This window comes from Lemur catta, chromosome 10 (genome assembly GCF_020740605.2).
Source record: "Lemur catta isolate mLemCat1 chromosome 10, mLemCat1.pri, whole genome shotgun sequence".
In the NCBI taxonomy this organism is placed as follows: domain Eukaryota; kingdom Metazoa; phylum Chordata; class Mammalia; order Primates; family Lemuridae; genus Lemur; species Lemur catta.
In genome coordinates, this window is record NC_059137.1 from 12,628,296 (window position 1) to 12,651,840 (window position 23,545).

The 23,545-nt window shown below is 54.7% G+C and overlaps 1 protein-coding gene across 8 annotated transcripts in view; it reads right to left on the bottom strand.

Moving 5' to 3' along the window:
- The window catches only part of LOC123646478 (DAB2 interacting protein), a 163,565-nt gene extending 141,568 nt beyond the window's left edge, over positions 1–21,997 (bottom strand). For 2 of the 8 annotated variants that reach the window (XM_045563508.1, XM_045563497.1), the window contains exon 1: positions 21,805–21,997. Coding sequence is in view for 1 of the 8 variants with exons in the window: in XM_045563500.1 (XP_045419456.1) it covers positions 13,653–13,679 (27 nt within the window). In the remaining 7 variants the exon portion in view is untranslated. Of the gene's footprint in view, positions 1–13,652; positions 13,771–21,804 lie in introns of those variants that run through there. The other 6 variants (XM_045563504.1, XM_045563503.1, XM_045563500.1 and 3 more) reach the window with 4 other exon arrangements.
- Between the last annotated feature and the right edge of the window lie 1,548 nt (positions 21,998–23,545).

Genomic DNA, 23,545 nt, shown 5'->3' on the forward strand with positions numbered 1-23,545 from the left:
GCTCTGCAGAGTCAAAAGTGTTCCAGTGCCTCCCAGCCCTCAGCAGAAGCATCAGCATTGGCCACCAGCACTGCCTGCATCTTTTCCTCATCACCCCCGACCTTCACAGCCCCAGCCAGACCCAAGTACCCTACGGGGGTTCTTTCAGGCCTGGAAGAAGATCCTGCTGGCAAATGACCCAGTGACCCAATGGCTCATGCAGAGGCAGGGTCCGTTCGCACTCGGGCAGGAAGCACCTGCTTCGTGTCATGGGGATGGGCGCCCATCTACTCAGTCAACCAGGACGGCTAAGCAGGGCTAGAAATCGCATTGCAGCAACTGCCTGAGCAAAGAGGAACCTCGAGCCGGCATCTCCACTCAGCTCGGGGAACAAAGTCAGCAGATCCACACACCCACATGGAGCCTGAAAAGAGCCCAGAGAAGGGCCAGCCCCAAGTTCAAGGCCAAAGCAGAACCACAACTTCTGCTCTGGGCACACAGCAGGCGTAACAGCAGCATCATTCCCAGCAACGACCACTTTCCTAATAAATGTGCTTCCCCCAGACAGAGGGACGCTGGCACCTGAGCCCAAGGAGGCCCACAAAGGCTGCATCCTGAAACAGCAGGAGGGGCCTCAGAACCCCCGTGCAGGGGTGGCTAAATCGGCCTGAAGCTGCAGAAAACTCCACACAGCAGAGAGAAACAGCGAGGTAGAGTTCCACGTCTAACTAGGAAGATGTTTCCAAAATATCTTACTGAATGAAAGAAGCAAATTGCAGAATGATAGATGACTTAAAAAAAATGTTTTTAAACAGAATCATATACATTCTATGGATATATATGTGTGCATGAATGTGCAAGACAGCACTGAGAAAACACTCCCAAATGCCTCCCCCTGCTGGCCAGGTTTGCTGCCGGGGCCACCCAAACTCTACCCCAGCCCAGCTCCTAATACACAGAAAAATCATGACCACCACTCTCACACGCTATAGGCAGAAGCATAAATGGCCACAAGTAGCCAACGTGGATCAGAAGTTAAAATCCACAAATGTCCATTTTAAATTCATATGTTCTCCTATATGCCATCCCTCAGACAAACCCTCATGAGCATGGAAGAACAGATATTCGCGGATGTTTGTGCATCCTGTTTGCAGCAGCAGCGATGAAAAAAACAAAACCGTAAACAACATCCGTGTCCATCACTGGGGCCCTGGCTGAATAAACATGGGACCATTCCGCCGCGCGAGGTGGAGATGCATGTACTGACACGGTGCCCCTGCTACTTCTGGATGTGTGGGACGGTGCTCTGGATGCACGAGGAAGCAAGGGAACAGGTTCCTGCAAACGCTTACTTTTCAGTCTGCAATGTGTGATTGCATTTTAAATAAACAAAGCATGGAATATGCTGTTTTATGTGTTAAAATGCAGATTACGGTGCGGGATGCTTATGGTGGGGGAGGCTGTGCGGGCGTGAGGGCAGGGCGTGTATGGGAACTCTCTGTACTTCCTGCGCAGCTCTGCTGTGATCCTAAAACTGCTCTAAAAAAACAAAGTCTAAAGTCAGGCACGGTGGTGCGAGCTTGTGGTCCCAGAGACTCAGGAGGCTGAGGCCAGGAGTTCAAGGCCAGCCTGAGCAACATAGTGAGAGCCCGTCTCTAAAAAATAAACAAGTAAATACATAAAAATAAAATCTATTAAAAACAGATTAAAAGTCTTTAGAAATTAAAAACATAAGAGAACTTTGTCCTCCAAAGTCAATGCTTCTACAGACTGAATCTCCCTGTGGCTTCATCATTCTTGGTCAAATCCCAAATTCCCACCAGCACCCCTTTGGGGAGGAGCAGGAGGGCAGCTCTGCCCTCTGAAAGCTCGACCCGGGGCGTCCTGCGGAGATCCCCCTTGGAAGCTTTGTTCATGCCATTTCGTCTCCTTAAAATGCCTCATGCCTTCATTTTCACTGGTCTCATCCTCCCTGAAAAGCCCGTTTCCGGTGCCCCTGCCCCGTGAAATGCAGCCTCTCTGAGGACAGTCTGTGTCCTGAATACGTCTTTGCAGCCTCCAGGGCTGGCCGGTGCCTGGCACAGGGCAAGCGCTCATTAAACACATGCCAAGTCAACGGATGCCCTTCTGAACACAGCAATGTTTCTCAAAGCCCCAAGCGCTGTCTAGACATCTCTCTGGGGCCACTCGTCCGCCTTGAATTGTAATGCCGCCAGCTGCTGTTAGCAGGGAGCTCCTCAGAGGTGGGCCCAGCCTTGCAGCCCACTGGGTTCAAGAATCACAAATGCGGCTGCCGGAGAGCGGGAGGGAAGGGAGAGACAGAGGCAGGCCCGGCCAGGCTCAACGGAGTGACACCCCAGCCCGCCTCTGTCCTGTTGGAACTTGGGCCCAGATGGCCAGATGATCCATTAGACGATCCATTGTAAGAGAAGTACAGGATTTTGATGTAAAGACCTCTGGATTGTTCAATAGAGGCAACTCACTCACATTTAAGAATAGCAAACACACACCCCGCATCCAGGCCACATCAGATAGGGCGGCAGCCAGATGCAGCCCAGACTCCTGGCCTCTGGTGGGCCCAGGGAGCAACAGCTCAGAAAGCTGGGCATCACTGAAAAATACAATCTGTTAAAGAAGCAAAAAGCCCTCCTGGTCCTGCCATCCCATCAGCCCAAACCCCAAAACCTGCTCACCATAGAACACAAACCTCAGCTCCAAAAGGGACTCAAGGACCAGCCATTCTGGGCACGTCAGTGTCGGCTCTGCGGCTCCCAGCTGTGCGGACTGGGGCAAATGACTTCACCTCTCCGAGCCTCTGCGTCCTCCTCAGTCATACGTGGGGAAATAATAATAGCAGTACCTGCCCCCCAGCGCTGTTATGGGGACATGTCACAGAGGGACTGGGCGCCAAAGCACACCCCTGATGGGGCAGGGAGCGCTTAGCCTCAGAGCACCCGGTCTAGCCAGGCCTGTCTACAGCAGCCTACTGTCCTCCCAGTCCCCTAAGTCCCCACAACAGCAAGGAACACTTACTGAGACTCATTACGTGCCTGGCCCATAATAAGCATAATAAATGCTTCAAGTAAGTTCCTGTCTTTCAACTTTCTCAGCAATCCCAGAAGGTAGGTACAGCCATGCATCGCTAAGGACAGGATATGGTCTGAGAAATGTATCCTTAGGCCATTTTCTTGTCATGCAAACACCATAGAGTATACTTACACAAATCTAGATGGTATAGCCTACTACATTATAACATATCATACATGTATGTATTACACAGTGTAGCCTATTGCTTCTGTGCTACACCTGTGGAGCATGGTACTGTACTGGATATTGTAGGGAACTGTAGCACAATGGTAAGTACTTGTGTTTTTAAACATATCTAAACGTAGAAAAGGTACAGTAAAAATACGGTATTAAACTTTATGGGATCACAGTCGTACATACGGTCATATGTGCGTTGACTAAAACGTCGTTATTCGGCACTTGACTGTATTTTTAACTCCCCATTTTAAAGATGAGTAAACTGAGGCTCAGAGAAGTGACCTGACTTGTCCAAGGCCAGTTAGTAAGTGGTGCAGCCTGGCCTTGGCCATCGTCTCTGGCAGCCACCACCCTAGCCTGCTCCTCAGGCGCCTGCCTTCCTCCTTGCCACACGCACACCTTTGGGATCACCACAGTGCAGCAGGTGCTGACCCAGGGCTGGGGACACTAGGAACAACACCAGCTCCTGTCTCTGGGCAGCCCCGCTGGGTCTGTGGCACAGAGGCAGGGAACTCTGGCTGCAAAAGCTGCTCAGGGAGGAGATGACACCTGAGCCGGGGCCAGCAGGTGCTCAGGTAGTAGTGGGCTGGTTGCACCAGGAGTGAACCCAAGACACCTCCAAGCCTTGGGGCTGGAGACCGGGGGGCTGCAGTCCAGACAGAACCAACCAGGCTTGGCCCAAGGCAGGTGAGAGAACAAATGGATGGTTTCTCTCTTGAGAAAATGCATAAATATGGAAGAAAAAGAAAGAGACAAATGCATCGTGGAAGTGAAGGAAACTCAAAACCTTAACCCTTAAAACCTTAAAGTTTAAAACCTACCCTTGGGGTTACCCAGTCCCCAAGAAGAGAGGCCTTTCAACCAGGGTAGAGTCCCCACTGGCCCAACACCACGACCCTGGATGTTAAATCTTATGTGTCACTCAGGCCTAGGTTAGGGACTGGCCGTGCGGTGTCACGGCGAGGACCCTGGCTTGGCAATGTGGAGCCGACCCCAGGCAAGGCAATGTCTTCTGCAAAGGGGGGGTGATGAGAACTGGCCCCTTGCTTCACACGGATGGCGCAAGGCTCGGATGGGCAGATACGACGCAGGGAGGCCTCCCATGTGCACAGCCCCAGGCACCCACACCTGCTCTCAGGAACGCCCCTGCCCTTGACTCCTTCTAAGGCTATGAGCGTTAAACAGGGGAATCAAAGTCAGTCAAAGCCCAGTGGCCCTGGCAATGGCACTATCCCCACCTGCTTCCCCACCTCCCCCCACGGGACCTGTCGCTCTCTCGGCCAAACCCGCCCCAAGCTGGCTGTGAGATAATCTCTTCCAAAGGGTCAAGCAACCATTTGGTCTCCTCCCTCCTGGAGGCAGGGGGTGGGGCAGTGGCGGTATCTTTCAGCTATTAACAATTGACATCTGTTAATTACTAGTTTGTCCACTTGTGTTGTGCTTTCACCCACACCAATTGCTCAATCCACCCAGCGGCCCCAGCCCTGAGGAGTGGAAATCCCATCTCCCAACAGGAGATAGGGGAGCAGGGGCCCCGCAGGCAGGTCGTGGAGGGCACCCAGCCGTGGAGCCCAGTGTCCCCGATAGGACCCACATAGCCTTCTACACAGTGAGTCACAAGGAGTAGCACTCAGCCCTGTGCCAGGTACTGGGGATCCCCAACCTGGCCCCCTCAAACTGCACACTTCTGGAGGCAGCCACTTTGCCCCTGAGGTGGCCCTCCTAGTCCGGCCAGACCCCGGAGAGAACCAGGCTGACAACTCCCCTCCCCACCCCCTGTCAATCATGCTGCAAAGAGGACAGCTCCTGTGGAGGCAGGGGGCTGGACTGCATGGGGACCCGAGTCTCCTGCTGGTTTTGTGAATGTGACCAGACCATGCTGGGATCTCCGGAGGTAGCACAGGGCTGAGGGATAGCCTTCCAGGCAGGGAACTGTGAGGACAAAGGCAAGGCAGCCGGACAGGTGGGGGCCCTGGCGTGCTCACCTGGCCGGGCCCCTGGGCACACAGGAAGGCAGTGCGGGCAAGGGGGCTCCTACAGGAGTTAGAAGGAAAGACCCTGAATATGGAGCTGGGAAGTCTGGACTATAACCCAGGGAAAACGGGGTGTCCCTCAAGATCCTTGAGCAGGGGGAACCCCCCAGAGCAAGGTTCAGAAAGCTCACCCTGGGACAGTAAGGGGGGACAGGAAGCAGGCTGTGGCTGGTGAGGGCAGGGCTGGGGTGCAGGAGACACCACTCAAGGGGGACTACCACCTTGCAGGCAGGAGGAAGGGAAGAGGACAGGGGACCACCTGGCTGAGCTCCCCTGGGCGGGTTGGCCAGGGCAGCCAGGTCGGGCTGAGGGGCACGAATGGGGGAGGAAGTGGTTGTTAGTGGAGAGAGAAGGGCTTCCACGTTGGACTGGTTGATACGCTTTAGAGCAGCCAGTGAAAATCACCTCTGCATCTGGAACTCAGGAGAGATATTCATAGTCAGGTTTGGGAGTAGCCCAGGATTGGGGGTTGTTAACACCTGGGCAGGAGCAGACCCCCCAGGTGAGAGCTGAGGGGTGAGAAGGGGAGGATTCCCAGGGTAGGAGCCTTGGAGGGTCAGGAGGTGGCAACAGAGAAGCCTCAACAGAGAAGCTTCCAAGGGCCAGAAGGGCACAGCATCTGAGAAGGCAAGAGGGGGCAGCCGAGGGCCCAGGGCCGCCCGGGGAGGCTGGCCGAGGCCCCAAGCAACAATATTATAGTATCAGAGTTCACATGTTTTGAGCTCCTTTGACATGCCAGGTCTTGAACTAGGGACCTGGCATGTATTAGCTACCTCCCTGACCCCTCGAGGAACCCACTGAGGTCCCATTTCAAAGAAGGGAAAGTCAGCAAAGAGCAGCTGAGTTACTCAGCTGGTCAAGCCTAGTCCTGAACCCATGTGGACTCCAGAACCCACACACACCTCTAACCACCACGCAGGAGTGGGGGATGGTCAGTGTTTGCAGACCAGTCAGCGGCCGGCGTTTTCAGTGGGGTTGGGATTCCTGGAGCCAGAAGGAAAACAGGTGGAATCAGACAGCCGCACCTCCAGCTGGGAAGGGTGGGAGGGCAGGGGAGTGCAGCCAGGGATCCGGCAGTTTCCTCCAGCGGCTGGCCCAGGCGGCCGAGTAGGAGCCGCCCATCTTAGTGGAAGGATCCGGAAGGCTGCAGCAGGGGGTCGGAGCCGGGAAGGACCTTTAGTTCTTGTTCTGCCTTTAGGATCCAAACTTAGAAAACAATGACCACCAAAAGTGACTTGATGATTACAATTTTTGACTGTTGCTAAGTTTAGCACTCAGGGTGGGGTAGGCAAGATGACGTACCATGCGTAAACTTTGACTTCCACCACCAACCCAATATTGTATCCTGGACCCTGTTTAACTCCTTCTGTCTCCACTTCCACCCCAAATAGGGGGTCCCCTCTTCTCAGAGCCATGTCATGGGAGAAAAACTGAATAATAACTTCCAACCCAAGAAGGGTTCAGAGATAAATGACATCCCTATTCAATATCCCATTAGTACCTAACACCTAAGCTAGAAAGGGCAATGTTTATAACCCAAAGGAATCAATCACTAACGGTGGAATTTCAGGCACTAGAGGTGGTTATAGGAGCTCTAAAAATCATCACCAGGATCATACCATACCCCACCCAAGTATAAGTACATCTTCAATTTCTACCAAGGCCTTCCTGGAAAAAAATCCCAAGACCTGCCCCCCTTTTCCAACATCTCCTCTTTCAGAAGTTTGACATTACATAGTTTGGTGGAAAAAAAATCTCTCAGTTTGCACTAAAACAGTGCCTGGCACATGGTAGGCACTCACTAAATATGTGTGGACTACATCAGCCCAGGCAGGGGCCCTGCAGCTCACTCTTGCTACAGCTAAAGGACATGAAGTCCCCGCAGAGTCCTGAGAGCACCAGGAGCCACACCTTTCAACAGTCACCCCACGTCACGGCCTTCACATTATAATTTATCTGTCGGTTCTGCAGGATGGAATCATTTCCGGGCAGAAAGGCCTTCCAAGCACATATATTTGGCCCTTTAAAGTTTAAAGAAGTCTTTCAACATTATTTAGCTTCAACCCAATTGTTTCCAACCCTTAAAACCACTTCTATGGCCGGGTGCGGTGGGTCACGCCTGTAATCCTAGCACTCCGGGAAGCCGAGGCGGGTGGATCATTTGAACTCAGGACTTCGAGACCAGCCTGAGCAAGAGTGAGACCCCGTCTCTACTAAAAATAGAAAGAAATTATATGGACAACTAAAAATATATAGAGAAAAAATTAGCCGGGCATGGTGGCGCATGCCTGTAGTCCCAGCTACTCGGGAGGCTGAGGCAGGAGGATTGCTTGAGCCCAGGAGTTTGAGGTTGCTGTGAGCTAGGCTGACACCACGGCACTCTAGCCCAGACAACAAGCAACAGAGCAAAACTTGGACCAGTCCAAGGATGGCATACACGGGGCCCCCGCCCCGCCACCCCCGCCACCAAGGCAGAGGCACATATCATTAACCATTTATGGCGCTCCTTTCTGCTGAGCCAAGACGTGGTTTCCGACTGCTTCTCCATGCACAGGGTTTGCTTTGTTTAGTTTACAGGAGCTGGTGTGCACGTCACCTGGCTATCCTGCCTACAATGTAAATGCCTTCTTGGGGGGAAAAAAATGTTTCTACAAAATCCATTGAATTTACTAACCATTCATGACACGTGCATTATGCGTTTATGAGGCTTTTGTTGTTTTTGCTTGTGTTTGTTCCTCCAACTTCTAGGGCCAGCACCCGAATATTCCTTAGGGACCCTCCTTTCCCCATTCCCAGCTCAGTGGTGAAACAGAACCCAGAACCCAGGGAGGGGAGGGGAACAGGAGAGAGACACACAGACAGATACCACATCCTAATTTATTTGGGCCACTTTAGGTTCTTTAGATAGGTGAGCCCATAAAATCCCTTTCACTTTGGCCAGTTTGAGGGGGGCCTTTGTCTCTTGTACCTAGAGAGGCCTGGCTGACCACAGTGCAGGCACTGACCTGGGTACACAGGGTGATCTCAGAGTGACAAAGGGTCCCTATCCTTCAGGAGCGTCCCGGTCTAGCAGGTGACTAGACACAGACTGAAGTAACCAGGCCTGGCGCCAAGACTCCTGCTGAGCGCCCTGATGGAACCAGGGCAAGCAGCTCGCCGCCCGCCTGAGCGCCCACCCGTCCTCCGCGGGCATCTGACGAGCTCCCAGCCCCCGCGCAGGCCCATGAGCATCCTGGGCTGGTGTCGGAGTTGGGGTGTGAGGCCCTGCCCCACTATTAGATCACTGTACGAACAAACCAGCCTGGGCCTCGATTTCCTCATCTGTAAAACAGGGATGAAGATGCCACGTGACACCAGGCCCGGGCCATGGACGGGAGCTGCAGTGCCCAGGCCTCGCAGGGGAGGGTGGCCCTCAGGACAGAGGACAGGCTGCCTCTGGGGCTGCACCCAAAGCAGCGCCCACAGGTCTGGAGATCCCTTTCCCTTGGATGAGGGGTGGGGCGGGAGGGAAGGCAGTCTCCATGGAAACCGCTGGAGTGCGCTGCCCCCTGCACGGAACCCCCAAAATGAGAGAAACTGAGGACGCTTCCAGTCCAAGTTTTCCTCCCACTTCCAGACCACTCATGAATTTGAAACTGGGGCCATTAGCCAGGAGGCCATTTGTGGGAGGCACTCTACCTACTCCCTGGTGTCTACGGAGGAGATGAACTTCCCCGGCCACACCAGCCTCCCACACTGAGGTCTGCCCTTCATGCCGGTCTCCCTCCCACTGGCCAGGTGCCCTGGCCTCCCTCCCCCTCCCAGGGGACAGCAGCACCCCAGGCAGCAGGGTCCAAAGCCAGCACCTCGGTCTGCCCAGCAGAAAGGTCAGGCTAATTCACAGCAGCTGCTCTCCTTAAAGGCTCTCAAGGAGTTTCTGCCATCCCCGGGGCCCGCTGGGAGACCAGAGGCTGAGGGCCAGGGCCAGGGCCAGGCCGTGGCCGATGCTCAGGACTGACCTGCCTGTGGCAAGGGGTGACCAAGCCCGTCAGACCCGACAACCTGCCTTTCAACTCCCTACTTCCCTACGGCAAACCTGCCCCAGTTCCACAGTCAGGCAACTCCCGTGCAACCCACGCACCTTCGGTACGAGAGGGGAAAACCGCAAAGCTCAAAAATACATTATCTTTAGTCACCGTTCCATCCCCGTCACCAACCATCACCAGCAGAACCGCTGGCCGCCAACGCCTTTGTGGGTATCCCCCTGCCTCTGCACCCTAAGACAGCATTCAGAAGCTCTGAATTACCGAAATCAATTACTCCAAGAAGGAACTCAAGGCAGACAGGCACTAGAATAAACACAGCAGATAATTCCCACCGTCAGGTAATTGCTCCCCCGAGAATTTCAGATAATAAAAGAGGAATCTAAAAGAGAGCAGTTTCCCCAGAAAGGAAGGAGAAGGATGTGCATTGATAAACAGAAAGCTCCTCTTTCCTGCTGCCTTCTCGCTCGCTCCCTCCCTCAGCCTCATCCCTGCAGGAATAAACCACAGTAGGGCCACAGGAATCCAAAGGGAACAGGGCGGGAGTCAGGTAGGGCCACGTTCTGGGGTCCCGGGCCAGGGACAGGGCTGGGCTCTCAGAGGACATTTTACTCCAGGTCCTTGCTTGGGCAGGGCCCCAGGGCTCCTGTTACATGCAGGCTCAGGGACCCAGAATTCTACAGCTAACCTGTCTCTGTTCCACATGCCCGTCTTATCCCCTCAACAAGGCCAAAAGCTCTTTGAGGACAGATCCTTGGCTGTCACACTCAGCCCTTCCTCGCCCCCTGGCCCCAGACACCCACATAAAGGACCTGCCAATTGATCCAGCAGCTGATGGAGGGACAGACCACAGATCTTCCTGGAGCCATTTACTGGACCCTCTGGGCCTCGGTTTCCTGAGTTGCAAAATGTGGAGATAGCATCAAACTATTATATAGATGTTTACAATGCCAAGAGTGTCACAAAGGCATTCAAGTTCCAAGAAGAAATGTCCAAAGGTCAGAGCTTTGGAGCATTCTGGAGTAAAAAATGTTCAGCAGTTTTCTTTGCTGCAGGACTTCTCAGAGCCTTAAAATTGTTCATGTGGACTGGTACTATACAAAATAGGCATAAAATATGCAGCCTTTTCCTAAACTTTTTTTTTTTTGGTGAAGAAATTTGGTTATTTTCATGGCATGTGACAATTTGACATTACCATAATTATTACTGATAACATACATTAAGACATATCAGAATTTTGGGGATATTGTACAATTTTAGAACACCTATTAATATGTCTATATAAATATAGCTCAAAGGGAGTTAAACACCATTTAATATTCCTGTGTGGTTTTAACATACCAAATGAGACAAATGTTTTTCTCTTAGACTTTCAGCAGTCCTAATAATTAAAACACTAGCCTAAATTTCTTTTCTACAAAGCATCTTACCAGGTTACCATTCCATGGAACACACTTGAGCTGACAATTGCTGCAGACACAAGGCATAACAAGGATATAAGAAGGCACTTAAGGTTGCAGTGGGGGGAGGAATTTTGTGAAGGGCAGAGTGCTTGAGATAAGTTCTGAAAGAAGAAGAAAGGATTCCATGGGCAGAGACAGGGTAGGGGACATTCCAAGCAGTGGGAGCTGCCCAACAGGAGGGCAGAGGTGGGAGAGCCCTGGGCACACTGGGTCCGGATTCTTATCTTGTGAGAAGAAGGTCAAGGCTGGAAAGTTTTGGGGTGAGGAACATGGAGAGTTGTTTTTAAGGTCCTTGGGTTAAACATATGGCTCACTTATGGGTACTTCCCATGTGCCAGACACTGCTGGGGCACAATTCTTACCACACTCCTGTGAAGCTGGTTCTCTTGTATCCCTCCCTTTAAAGCCAAGGAAAAGTAAAGTATCTGCTTCAATTCATGCAGCTACTAGGTGGCAGTGAAGGGCAGGAAACCCCAGCACCCCCATTTCAAACCCATGCCTTTATCAGCTCTGCTTCCCCACCCCAGAGCCACGAGGAGCCGGCAAAAGCCAACACCACCAACGCCATCAGGGTGTGCAGAAGAGCCGGTGATTCCTCACCACCTGAACCTTCTCCTATGCCTTGATTTTTTTATTACATTCCATTGGGCAGCATGTCCCAAACATGTACACAGGTCATTACTTCCAAGTATTTAAAAGGAGTCTTGGGCAAGAAGGTGCCAAAAGAGCAAGTTGGAACCAAGAGACACGTGGCCAAACCCATCAACATCCTCAACAAGATTTATGTTTCCAAGCACGTGGCTGCCACTTGATTTATGGGGTCTGTGGAGCCGTTCTAGGAAAGAGCGAAGCTCTCCGGGGAGAGAGGCATCATCATCATCAAATAGCTCAGCGGTCATCTCAGTCACAGCAAAGGAGGCACCAGGCCTCTTCCTGCCCTTGCACTGGAAGGGAAGTGAAATTGTTTGCCTTCATTCCATTAGGTAATTAACTAGACAATGCAAAGAGGAATTCCAGCAAGGATATAAATACTTAGAATCCCTGCACTGGTTGGTGAGGAGGATGTCAACAACAAACAGGAACTCAGGGGAAGGCCAGAGCTGAGGGCAGTTGAGGTGGGTCCCCAGCTAAAAACAACAGTGGCCCAGGCGGTTGATAATTACAGGCACTTAGCCGCATGCCAGGTCTGTGATAAGCACTTTACATGCATTACCTCACTGCAGCCTCAAAACATCTCAGTGATGGTGACGTAGGCGGCACTATTATCCTCATTTGACAGATGAGGAAACTGAGGCGCAGGCAGTGAAATGACCTGCCCAAGGGCACACAATGGGAAGTGACAAACCCAGCTCTGACCCCAAACCCGCATCTTCTTCCTCCACGTCCCTCTGCTTCCTCTCCAAAAGCAGGACCGAGATAAAGGGGCTCTAGGAATATTCAGGACACATGGGGAAACTGAGGCAGGATCAGACACCTCCCCTTTCCCCAAGTATCCTGACTTCCAGGTCTGGGGGCTCCCAGCTGACCTAGCTGCGTGCCTGCAGCGGTGCAGACCCGGGAGCTCGGGAAAAGTGGTTCCGCAATCCTGTTTGCAGAAACCCGAGAAGCTGTCCTGGGGCTGACTCTAGCCCCACTTCCTCTGGGGGCCTCTCGCACCCCGACACATGCTCTTCTTTCTACACCAATTTGTGGCTTCTCCAAAGGCTGAGCCTGCTTGTCTGTAAAGGGGACCCTGGTGCTTCTCAGAAGGGAGGGAGGAGCAGAAGCTCCGACTTGTTTGCGCCCCGCCCCACCCCGCCTGCCCCCAGCGGGCCTGCTCCAACAAACACTCACCCTGACTTACACAGCAGAAACGAGCTCACAGGGCAACGTGGATGCCAGGCGGAAGATAAATTTCAAGCACCTTAAAGAAATCTTTTTCTCTATGATCCCCTTTCTTTATTCCTCAAAGCAGCTCCCTTAAAAGCCCATGTTCAGAAACCTTTTTTGTTTGGCTGACTTGAGACCCTGGGTGTCTATCTCTACAAGAAAAATTAAGAACTAATTCATACAGTCTCTTTAATTCAGACCTTTCCCTACCCAGAACTGCCTTCACCGAAGGCAGTAAGTTCTGGAAAGGGGAATTGGCCAGAGTATTCCAAGACCCAAGACCCTCGGCAATAATAATGCAAATAATATTGCAAATAGTAATGCAAACAAAAACAAACGCATTTCTTGAATGTTTACAGTGTGCAGACACTGTACTATGTCCTCTGTCTCCATATCTAACTTTAACCTAACAACAACCCTAGGAAATACATACTATTTCCCCCAATTTATAGATAAGAATGCTAAGGATCAGAGACGTGAGGAAACCTCGTCCAAGGTCAAACAGCTGGTAGGTGGAGCAGCCGGGACTCAAATCCAGGTCTGTTTGCTGGACCCCAGACCACAGAGCCCCCTTAGCCTCTCTGCTCTGCCAGGCTCCCCTGGGGTGGCAACAAGCTGCCTCGTGCTTTCCTCAACTCCTACCAAGCCCAGGATTCAGTGGGCATCGACACACCCCTGTTCCGAATCTGAATCAACACCTTACCGGTCTCTCCACTCAAAGAGAAATGCCCTCCACAACCCCTGCCTTGAACGTACCACCTGGGGGAGGACGGGAAAGGAATTAACATCACCATCGAACAACGCTAACAAGTTATAGGGGATTGAAAGAGTCGGGCCCAGGATTGGCTGGCTGCGAAACCAGGTGTTCTAACGTGTCTTTCCTTTCGTGAAGCCTGGATACAGCTGCACCTGCTCCCCTCTGCTCCCCCCTCTGTCTACGAAAGGATAGACTTGGAGGGGGAGATGGAAAACAATGTCATTGTAGAAAAGGACCCCTTACTCATCCCCTTCCCACCCCTCACCTGCTTAATCATGCTTGGTTTCTCCATATTTATACTTCCACCATCCCTCAGGAGGTAGCCCAGCAGCTAGAGGAGCAGAGCGCCCGACACCCCAGGCTGCGGAAGACCTGCATTCAAACCCTGGCTCTGCCCCTTCCCAGCTGGAGACCTTGGGCAAGTCATTGCTCCTCTCTGGGCTTCAGTTCTTCATCTGCAAAACAGAAATGACAACAGGACCTCAGAGGTCTATTGTGAGAATCAAATGGGCAAATGCTTGGAAAGCCTCAAGCCCAGCGGCTGGCCCACGGGAAGTGCTCAGAAAGTGGGAGCTGCTAGGTATTATCATTACAGCCCAGAGAGGTCATGCACCGTGCTCAGGGTCACACAGCCAATGTGAGACAGAGCAAGTGCTAACATGAGGTTCTGGCCCTGGTCCAAGCTCTTTCTTGACACAGAGCCACTCCCCTGGGAAGCTCTGAGGTGGCACAGTCCCAGTGCTAGTCGTGCCCCAGTGGCTTCCCAGGCCCACAGTTCATGGGCCAAGTACAAAGTCCCAACCAACAGGTTTGTTTTTCTTACACAAGTAGCTCAGAGTGAAAGTTCCCAAACCTTGGCATCCTCCCCCATCCAGAGGTGAGTAGTGATCTCATCCCTGTGACTAAGCGGACACCGACGCCGGGAGCCCTCTCTGGGAACCCACAGGCTTGGCGCTGCTGGCTCCCAGGCCCAGCACGAGTCAAGCCTGCAAAGCTGAGATTCTTACAGAGCTGGGAATCCCTGGCTCTTGGGGCCGAGAAGCAGGGTGGCTCTGAGGAGCAGGGTGGTGTTGCAGCCAAGGACCAAGAAGGGCCTGGAAATCCAGGTTCGAATCCCAGTTCTGCCATGAGCTTGTCACGAAGTTTTAGGCAAACCCAGGCCTCTGTCCACACAATTCTAAAATGGATGGATTGCACCAGAAGATTTCCAATGGTCTGTCCAGCTCAGGTCTGGCTTAGTTCCCGTCCTGCCCACCGGGGCTCTGGCCTAGCTGGGGAAGGAGCAGAGAGTTAATAAAGACCCAGGTCAGGGGGCAATGGCCACTAAAGTGTGCAAGAGAGGCCAGTGTTGCCAGGGTGATCGGTGCAGCCTGCCTGGAGAAGCTGGGGCCGGACTGGGGGTCCTGGGCAGGGAGGGGTGGAGCTGGGAGGAAGAGAAAACCCACCCTGGTGGTCTGGGAGCCTGCCAGGGGCACGGTGACGGACGCCCTGGACATCCCACCAAAGTTTCAGTGAACCAGGCCACGAGAGAAGGGCCCTCCCCCAGAACTTCAGCGACTGCCTCCCTCTCGCTTAATTCCTCCCACCATGGGGAAGACAGATTAACAACAACAAAAAGCCGAAAAACTCAGACACAGACTTTGCCCCAGAGAGGGCTCCTCCCAGAATGCAGAGGCAGCAGAAAAGGGGCTGTTCCCTCCACCGTGGTACAAGGTTCCAAGAGAGGTGGGGACAGACAGAGCTTCTTCTGAGGATTTAAAAAACTCTGCTCTACCAAACATCACAAAGTGACAGCTATAGCAAAACCAGGGAGCAGATCATCACACCGTACTGTTGATGAAGCAAATAACTACTGTGCTCTGTAATCCTCAATGGCTCCCTATTGCCTGATGGCAGCACGTTCACAAACTTTATTGCGGCATTCAAGGTCCTCAATTTGGGGTCCCAGTGGTACTTTTCTGCTTCACTCGCATCACTGCCTTATCCCCTCACCCCTGTTCCAGCCAGCTGCAGCCTCCCACACTCCCCAACCCCACCAGGAGCCTTTGCTCCCAGGGCTGTAACTCGTCCTTAGTCTTCTTGCCACCCTTGCTGCTTTGCTCAAAAATCTACCTCTATTGTTTCAACCAAGCCCCTTCCCTCCTGTCGCCTGTTGATCTAATCAGGCTCCTCATTAAAGAACGCAGACCTGGGGGCTGGGGACCAGAGAGGTTCTGCCTCTAAGGCCTGGGTACAGTCTCCAGCGAGGGACTGGGCACACGCCTCCTCACTTACAAAGCCAGCAGCGCGGCCTCTACCTACGTCAGCAGCTGCCGAGCCACCCAAGTGAGATAATGGAGCCAAAGGGCTCTGCACAGCATCAAGTGTGACACGAACTCAAGGGATTAGGATGTCTATTTTTAACTCCCCACATCCTGGCTGAAAAACAAATCCCTCACACACCCTCAGATCCCTATCAGGGGGGCTGACAGAGCCTTTTGGGAATTCTCTCCTCCCGGAAGCTGTGCTGGCTTTGATGGCGTTCCCTCTGCCGGGAAAGGCTCTGAGGTCCCTGCTCCGGCCAGGGCTGGCTTCCAGTGCGTCTGGCTGGGACCCTGCTGCCCCCAGCAAACAGCCATTTCCTGGTGGACTCAGTTGTCACACGTTGTCCTGCCAGTGACAGCCAGACAGGGTCACCAGAGATACTGGAAAGGGCCAGCAAAGATGCTGAGAAGGGTGGCTCAGTCATTTACTTACTTACCCCACATTCCCTCCTCTCCTCCCTGACAAAGTGGGTCCTGCTCTAGGGTCACCCAGAGGGGTCAACCATGAGGCACCCGTGCTAGGATGTGCAGTCTAGGGGCAGGGCCAGGGTGGAGACAGGTGAACAGACAAGGCAGCAATATGTAGGACATGCAGTGACAAAGGAATGATGGGAATGTCTTGGGTATCTGAATAAAACCAGACCATCATCAATCTGTCCCCGCCTCCAGTCCCCCCAGCATCCATCAGACCTTACCCCAAGATGGGTCTCTATAGGTATCAGCCACTGTGACTCACAAGGAGACCTCCTGCCTGGCCCACCTGTGCAGGTGTTGGCCAAATTCATAAGGATACTGTGTGTTCTACCTGGTCCCACCTTCCCCACCTGCCACCACCTGAGTTCACTCTCATCAGATGATACGAGCAGGGAAAATGACACCGACACGAGAATTTAAAAGGAAAAAAAGGTCCTCACTCTGAATGGGGGGCCTCCTCCCGGCCCCCACTCACAGCTCTGCGGGGGACGGGGAGGGAGCTGAGCAGTCTCTTTCTGGCCACGTGTGTGCTCAGCCAAGTGTCGCTTCTCAGTGTCCACAGCAGAAAGTCGCAGGGGGACTGAGCGGGGACCAGACTCTCTGCGGGAAGCGCTTTACAAACCAGAGAGTGTTATATAAATGTTTTGCGCCTTAGTATATATTCTTTGTCCTCATTTTTGCTCTTTCCCCGCTGGCCTCTGGCGCTCAGCGACCCCCTCTGAAGTCAGGGACAGACCCTTTCCGGGGACTTTCTGACCACAAATAACCGTGCAACCCTAGAAAACTCATGTGACCCCCTCAGTGCCGCTAAGGCCACGTCTGGAGGGGGCCCCTCAACACAATCACAATAACCCCTTACAAATGCTCTTAAGAACTCTAAAGAATCTGGTGAATTTGGGTTACTCTCATGCAGCCTGCAGGTGCAGACCAACAAGGTGGCTTTTCCCCACCTGCTTCTAGGCCTGTCTGTCTTCGAGGCCACAAAGCCAGAGTGGACTTTTCAAAACAGCGGATCGAGGATGGTCCAAAGGAGGCTGGGCCATCTTTCTGCAAACCCAGGGCAGCGCAGAGCACAGGCCGAGAGGCCCCCACCTGACCATGCCGGGGAGTGAGGAGCACATAAAACGCTCTGAGCAGCAGCAGAGGAGCCAAGCCTGGTTCAAGGCTGGCCCGACTCTGCAAAGCTTTACGAGCATTTACTAGACCAAGGAAGGGCCCTGCCGGGCTCCAGCCACAGTGTGGGCACCGAGATGACAAGAAAGGCCAGGCCCTTGGCCTCGGGAAGGGCAGAGCCCCCCGTGGGAGACAGGCCAGCCAGCGACGCGGCGCAACGCAGGTGGATGATAGGAAGAGCCACAAGCCAGGACCTCACGGGGAATGGCTCACCCTGAGTGGGGTGATGAGACCAAATGGAGGTGGCATTTGTGGTGGACCCAGAGGCACGGGAAGAATTTGGGCAGTGAAGCAGTGGCAGAGAGAGAAGGCCACTCTGGAAGTCACAGGCAGAGGCCAGGAATCACAAGGCTGAGGAGCAGAGAAAGGAGCAGGGAGGAGAGTGGGAGCCAGCGGGGGCCTTGCTGGCCAGGCCAGGGCGCATGGGTCTGGCCCTGCGGTGGCTAACGGAGAGCCGCTCACATGACCGAGTCGGGGCAGGAGGGCAGTGGCCAGCAGTGGCTGCAGTCTCCCGGGGCCGCTTCAGGAAGCCAGGCTGCCGGGCACCCACCCTGGGCATGGGGAGCAGCTCGCTCCCCACCACCCGCCCCCCAGCCAGCTGCTGGCCCCGGGGACAGGTTATAGCCATTCTGGTTGGGTTCAGGGAAGGCCACGGAAGCCCACAGGAGAGACACGTGGTGGCTTTGGAGGGAGACAAGAGGCCCTTACACATGCCCCTGGGCTCTTGGCCAAGGCTACCCAGGGCTGAAGGGGGCTCCAGCTGGGTTGGTCGCAGAGCCCCACTCTCCCTGTGGGCTCCTGTCCATAACCCCCATTCATTGCCACTGTCAGCCTCTTGCGGTGCGCAGAGTGCAAAATACTGTTTAATCCAGAGATAAGCACCTCACCCCACCCTGGGCTTCCCTGCTACCTGCCCCCACCCCCAGTGTCCCAGCCCTGCGGGATGCTGAGCCCATGTGAGCCTTTCTGGCTGCTTTTATAACAATTCCCACGCAGCACCCTGCCCTCCAGCCCAACCCAACCCCTCACTCATACCCTGAGCCCATCATAGACACCCCCTCCCGAGAAATGCAGACAAAAGTACAACTGGTGAATGTCATGGTTGGAAAGAACCTCAGAGATCTAGCCAAACAGCCCCACCTCCATTCCTTTATGAACGAGGAAACTAAAGTTTTCGCTGACCTGTCCTGCCCAGGATCACAAAGTCCAATCGTGACGCAGGTCTTCAAGCTTCCAGACAGGGCCCTGGTAGCAAAGCCACAACCAGATGGGGCAGAAAAACAATGAGGTGTGAAATACAGTGCAAAAAAGGCCTCTGCTTTTTGTTAGGAGACCTGGGTTCAAGTCCTGACTCTACCACCATTCCCCTCCACATACACATACATGTTAGGGCTTTGGACATGTCACTACAGTTTCTTGGACTCCAGTGTCCTCTTCCATAAAATAGGTGTTTAATAATTCCATGCTTTCAGCAAGACCAAACGGAATAAAGGCAGAACAAGCACTCCATCCACAGCACAGCTGGGAGGCCGGGATTGTGATACTGCTGAGGTCTGTGCAGGAAATGCCTTTACCCTGAGCCCCTCCCACAAGTCAGCCCAGCCCAGCCAGCCTCAGGCCAGACATTTGCCCAGAGCTGCCCAGTGGCAGGTAGAGCAGGGCTGCTGGGGAAGGGATGGAGACTGGAAACACAGATGCACACAGGGCAGATCGCCCCCAACGCCCCTGCCCCAGAGATGCAGGCCCAGCACCTCCTGGCTGGGAGGGTCAGAGGCCACCATGGCAAGGTGGAGGAGGAAGGTGTGTTTTGGGGGGACAAGGAAGATTCCTGCCCACCTCCCCAGAGTCCCCATCACTCTGGCTGAGAAACCTGGGCACAAGGGCCTCATCCAAGGTACACCAGCCCTTCTAGAAAGCAGAGGCCAGAGGTCCGGGGTGGCAGGTGGGGTGGGCACAGGCCTGCCACCATGCACATTCACTTGTGGCAAGAGAAGTTTCACCAGGGCTGCTCTGTCTACCACGGGCCTCTGCCCCATAACCCCTGACATCCACCCATGGGCTCCCACAGCCCATGACAGACAAGAATCACCCACCAGTGGGTGTGACAACCTGCCTGTTTTACAGGTGGGAGAAGGCCTCAGAAAGGAAAAGTAACTGGCTCAAGGCTTAAATTCATATCTCTTGAAACCCATAGCCCATATTCTCTTCCTAACAGTATCTTAGAGCTATGGTTCTCAAACTGTGGCATGCAGGAGAATGGCCTGGGGAGGTTTTTAATTTTATTATTGTTTTTCCCATGCTCTGATTTTCCAATTAGGCTTGAGGAATTTTTTAAAGTGCAGATCCCTAAGGCTGGAGTAGAGATGCTCCAGGTGCTACCAGCGCACCCCACAGCCCCAGGCACACACCACATACACACACCGGGCCCGCCTGCAAGCACAGGACAAAAGTAACAATTAGAAGCTTGGCCTCTAAAGACAGATGCTGTCTGTCCCTTAACCTCTGTAAACCTGTCTCTTTATATGCAAAATGAAGATAAGAAAAGAATCCACCTCATGGGTTTGTCTTAATGATACAATGAAATAATACATGTAAAGCCCTCAGTGCAGGGCCTGGCATATAATAAACACTCAATAAATGGTGCTACGATTCTAAACAAACTCAGTGTCAGTGTGTTGAATGCCCCGACACCAGGAGACCCCAGTGAATAATTAAGCCAGTAAGAGATGCCTGAAGGGTTGAACTAGAACCAGTGGGTAGAAGTCACAGGGACACAGATTTCTGCTCCAAACAGGAAGCAGACTGGAGCTGCCCAAGCATGAAACCGGCTGCCTAGTGAGTTCACCATCACTAGAGGATTCTAGCTAAAAAGACTAGATGTTCACCAGGTGGGGATGCAGCACCAGGGAAGGAAGAATGGGGAGTGGGCGGCCCAGATGATCTTGCAGGTGACTTTGGGCCAGGTCTGCAGGTCAACCCCTCTCCCCATCATGCTGGTTAATCAGTTCGTTTGCCTTTCCCTCATATTTACAGTGGTTACCTCCAGGCAACCAAAGGGGGTGGGGAAAGGGGGAAAGGCCAGGATAAACAGAAGCCTGGTACTTTCTGAATAGGTAATGGTAGGGGAGGGAATGTGTGGGGCTGTCTCAAATCTGGGGCCTACGCACCCACTGAATTGTATGCCCTTGTGGGTGTGTGCTTCTGTGCACTTTTCCAAAAAGGGTTGATTGATTAAGAGAGGCTGGTCCTAGAGAGACAGAGAAAGAGGGAGAGAGACAGGGAGGAAAGTGGGGCCGGTCTTTACCAACTTTTGAGGGGAGGGGAAACTGAGGCACAAGAATGCTGGATCCCTCAGACAGCAAGAAGACCCAAGCTCCAGGATGCAGACTGGCTGCTCAAGGCTCTTCTTGTCCTGTGAACCAGGTCCTTTCCACACCTTACCCCACAAAAGCCTCACTACATTCCCTTGGGATGGAATCTTTGAGCTCAGAGAGGTTAAGAAACCTGCCCAAGGATACACAGCCTGTGAGCAGTGGGGTCTGAAGTTTGAACCCAGGTTCTCTGTGCTCCAGAGCTGGGTGTTTGGTTGGGTTTTTAACTCTTAGGATAGAGTCTCAGGTTAAGAAAACACAGGAGTTAACATCCAGGGGGAATAATGTTAAAGATCAGTGACAAGCTACCTACTCACCCACTCACAATCAAAATCAAGGTAGAATTTCCCCCCTGAGTAGCAGAAGGGGGCAGAGGGAGAGGAGGGAAGTTTCCCTACAACTCACACCCGATGACACAAAAGAGTGGACCATCCTGAAACCAGAAAACGCCACAATCATTCCCACCCGGCTGGGAATTGGAGCCTAGGTGGCTTTGGTCCCTGTTCTCACTTTGCTTAGTTCAAGGTTATTTTCATGGAGGGTGGAGTTCAAAGCAGCCCAGGAAGCGGAAAAGAGACCTCACGACTTGGCCTCCCTGAGAATTGAGGACTGGTGAGGATTGAACAAAAAACACCCAAAACTGAGTGCCCCAGGGGGTGCTTGGCTCTGGGCAGAGAGGGTTTGCTGCTCCATCACCAGCCCCAAGGGTGAGCTGAGGAGGGTCTGGAGTAGGCTGGAGACACCCAGCCAACAACTCAGCCGCCTGCAGCCCCCAGCTGGGGGTGCCTTCCTCGTGACACCGTGCTGTCCCCTCCCCAGGTCCCAGCGTCAGTCAACCCTGGGTCCTCGTGGTTGGAGATCTACGCAGGGCGCACAGGAAAATTTAAAGGGTCAACGCATGGCGCAAAGATCCTTGCGGGAGAGGGGAAGGTAGGGTGAAAACAGGGTAAATACAGCGAAGTCGCGGCCTGTTCCTCGGTCCCGTACCCCGATGCCTTGCCTCAAGGCCCGCGATCCTCTCAAGACCCGGATCCCGCTTGGATCCCCGCAAGCCCCCGGGGCCCCCGCAGCCTGAGCCGCGGCCCCTGGCTCTTACCTCTACGCGCCGGCCGGGCCGCTGGGCACTGCCATCCCGAAGGCGCCGGAGCCCGGGCGGCCCAGGGCTAGGGTCGCGAAGTGGCGGAGCGCGGGGTCGCCGGGCGGCTGCAGGAAAGTTTCCGTCGCGCCAGCTGGGCCGAGCGGAGCGGAGCCGGCCGAGTGGGCGGCGGGCCAGGCAGGAGCGCGCTCCGGCCGGCTCCGCGCCTCCCCCGGCGCCGCCGCTCTCCGGCTCCCGGCTCCCCGGGCCACTCGGCCGGCCCAGCCCTGCCAATCGCAGGCCCCGCCGCCCGCAGCTCCGCCCGCGTGGCCGGGGACCGAGGGGGCGGGGCGGGGGCGCACCTGTTTGGTCGAGCGACCCCACCACCGTGACCCCGCCCAGGCCGAACTGGGCAGGACCGGCCCCCTCCGCTCCCCCACACGCCCCCGCCCGGCTCTGGCCCGGGATCCAGGCCGAGCTACACTCCTCCCCGCTCCCGGGGTGCCCCGGCCCCCAGGAGTTCAAAGATAAAACCCCTTTTTAGTCCCGGGGCTCTGGGGATCCGGGAGCGAGGAGTGGAACGCCACTTTGCTTTACTTTCCCCTCTCCACCCTACGGCTCCCAGCTCCGCAAGGGTCTCCGCGCCTCTGCTGGCCCCTTAATCTTTCCCGTACTCCCTGCCTCGATCTCCGGAGCTCAGGGGCCGAGCACTGATGCGGGGACCAGAGTTCGGAAGAGGACGGCACCTAGGACCCCAGCTGGCTCGGGCGAACCTCACGCGAATGCTCGCGATCCGCTTCAGCAGGTCCTCCAGCCTCTCTAGGGAACACAGCAAATAATAAAGCTTGACGATTTTATTGTCCCATTTTCCAGATAGGAACACTGAGGCCAGAGGGGAGCGAAGGCTTTTCGGATCGTGGTGGAGGGACCACGCGACCACTTCAAACTAAAGGCGAGTCTGCAGAGAGCGCCTGGCTCCTCGCCTCGGCCCTGTGCCCCTGCCCGGGTTCGCCCCCCCTCGGCTGTAGCGGCCCAGCTGGGGTCGGGAGAGAGGCCCCGGCGAGAGCCGGGTACAGCGAGGGCACGCCCGCCGCCCGCCCGCCTTACCTCGGCAGCGGAGCGTGTCCTCGCAGAGCGCGCCGGCGGGAGGCCCCAGGAGGGGCAGGGAGGCCCAGGCCAGGGCGCGGGAGGCCCCGCCGCCGGCTCCCATCCCGGACGGCCTCGACCGCGCCTCGGCCCGCGGGCCTTCCACCGTCCGCGGCACCCGGGGGGCCCGCGCTGTGCCCGCGGCCCCGGGGGTCAGTCCTGGGCCGGGCCCGCGGTGCGGGGCGTGCGGGGCGCCCGGGCTCCCCGGGCTGTCCGGGCTCCGACTCCCACAGCGGCGCCCGGGCTCCTGGCGGGCGCAGGTCGCGCTCGGCAGGGCGCTATTTTTAGCGAGAGCTGCTCTCCCAGTCGGACAGACAGAACCAGTTAATTCGGCCACTGAGAAGGGCCTGCATGGGGAGCTCCCCGGAACGGCAGCCGCAACTCTGCTGAAAGCTGATCCTTCGCATTCCTGCCTCTCGAGGCGGGAGGGCGGGAGGACGCCTCTAATTCCAGGGGGAGGCGGGCGTCCTCCCTGAAGGCAGCGCGTGGGCCCAAGTGCTCGCCCAGGACGGGTCTCTTTAAATTGGCTCTGAAACCTGGCGGGACATCTTCGTTCTGACCCCAAGCCTCAGACGATGTCCCGTAAAAATGCCCACCTACAGTCCCACCCTTCCTA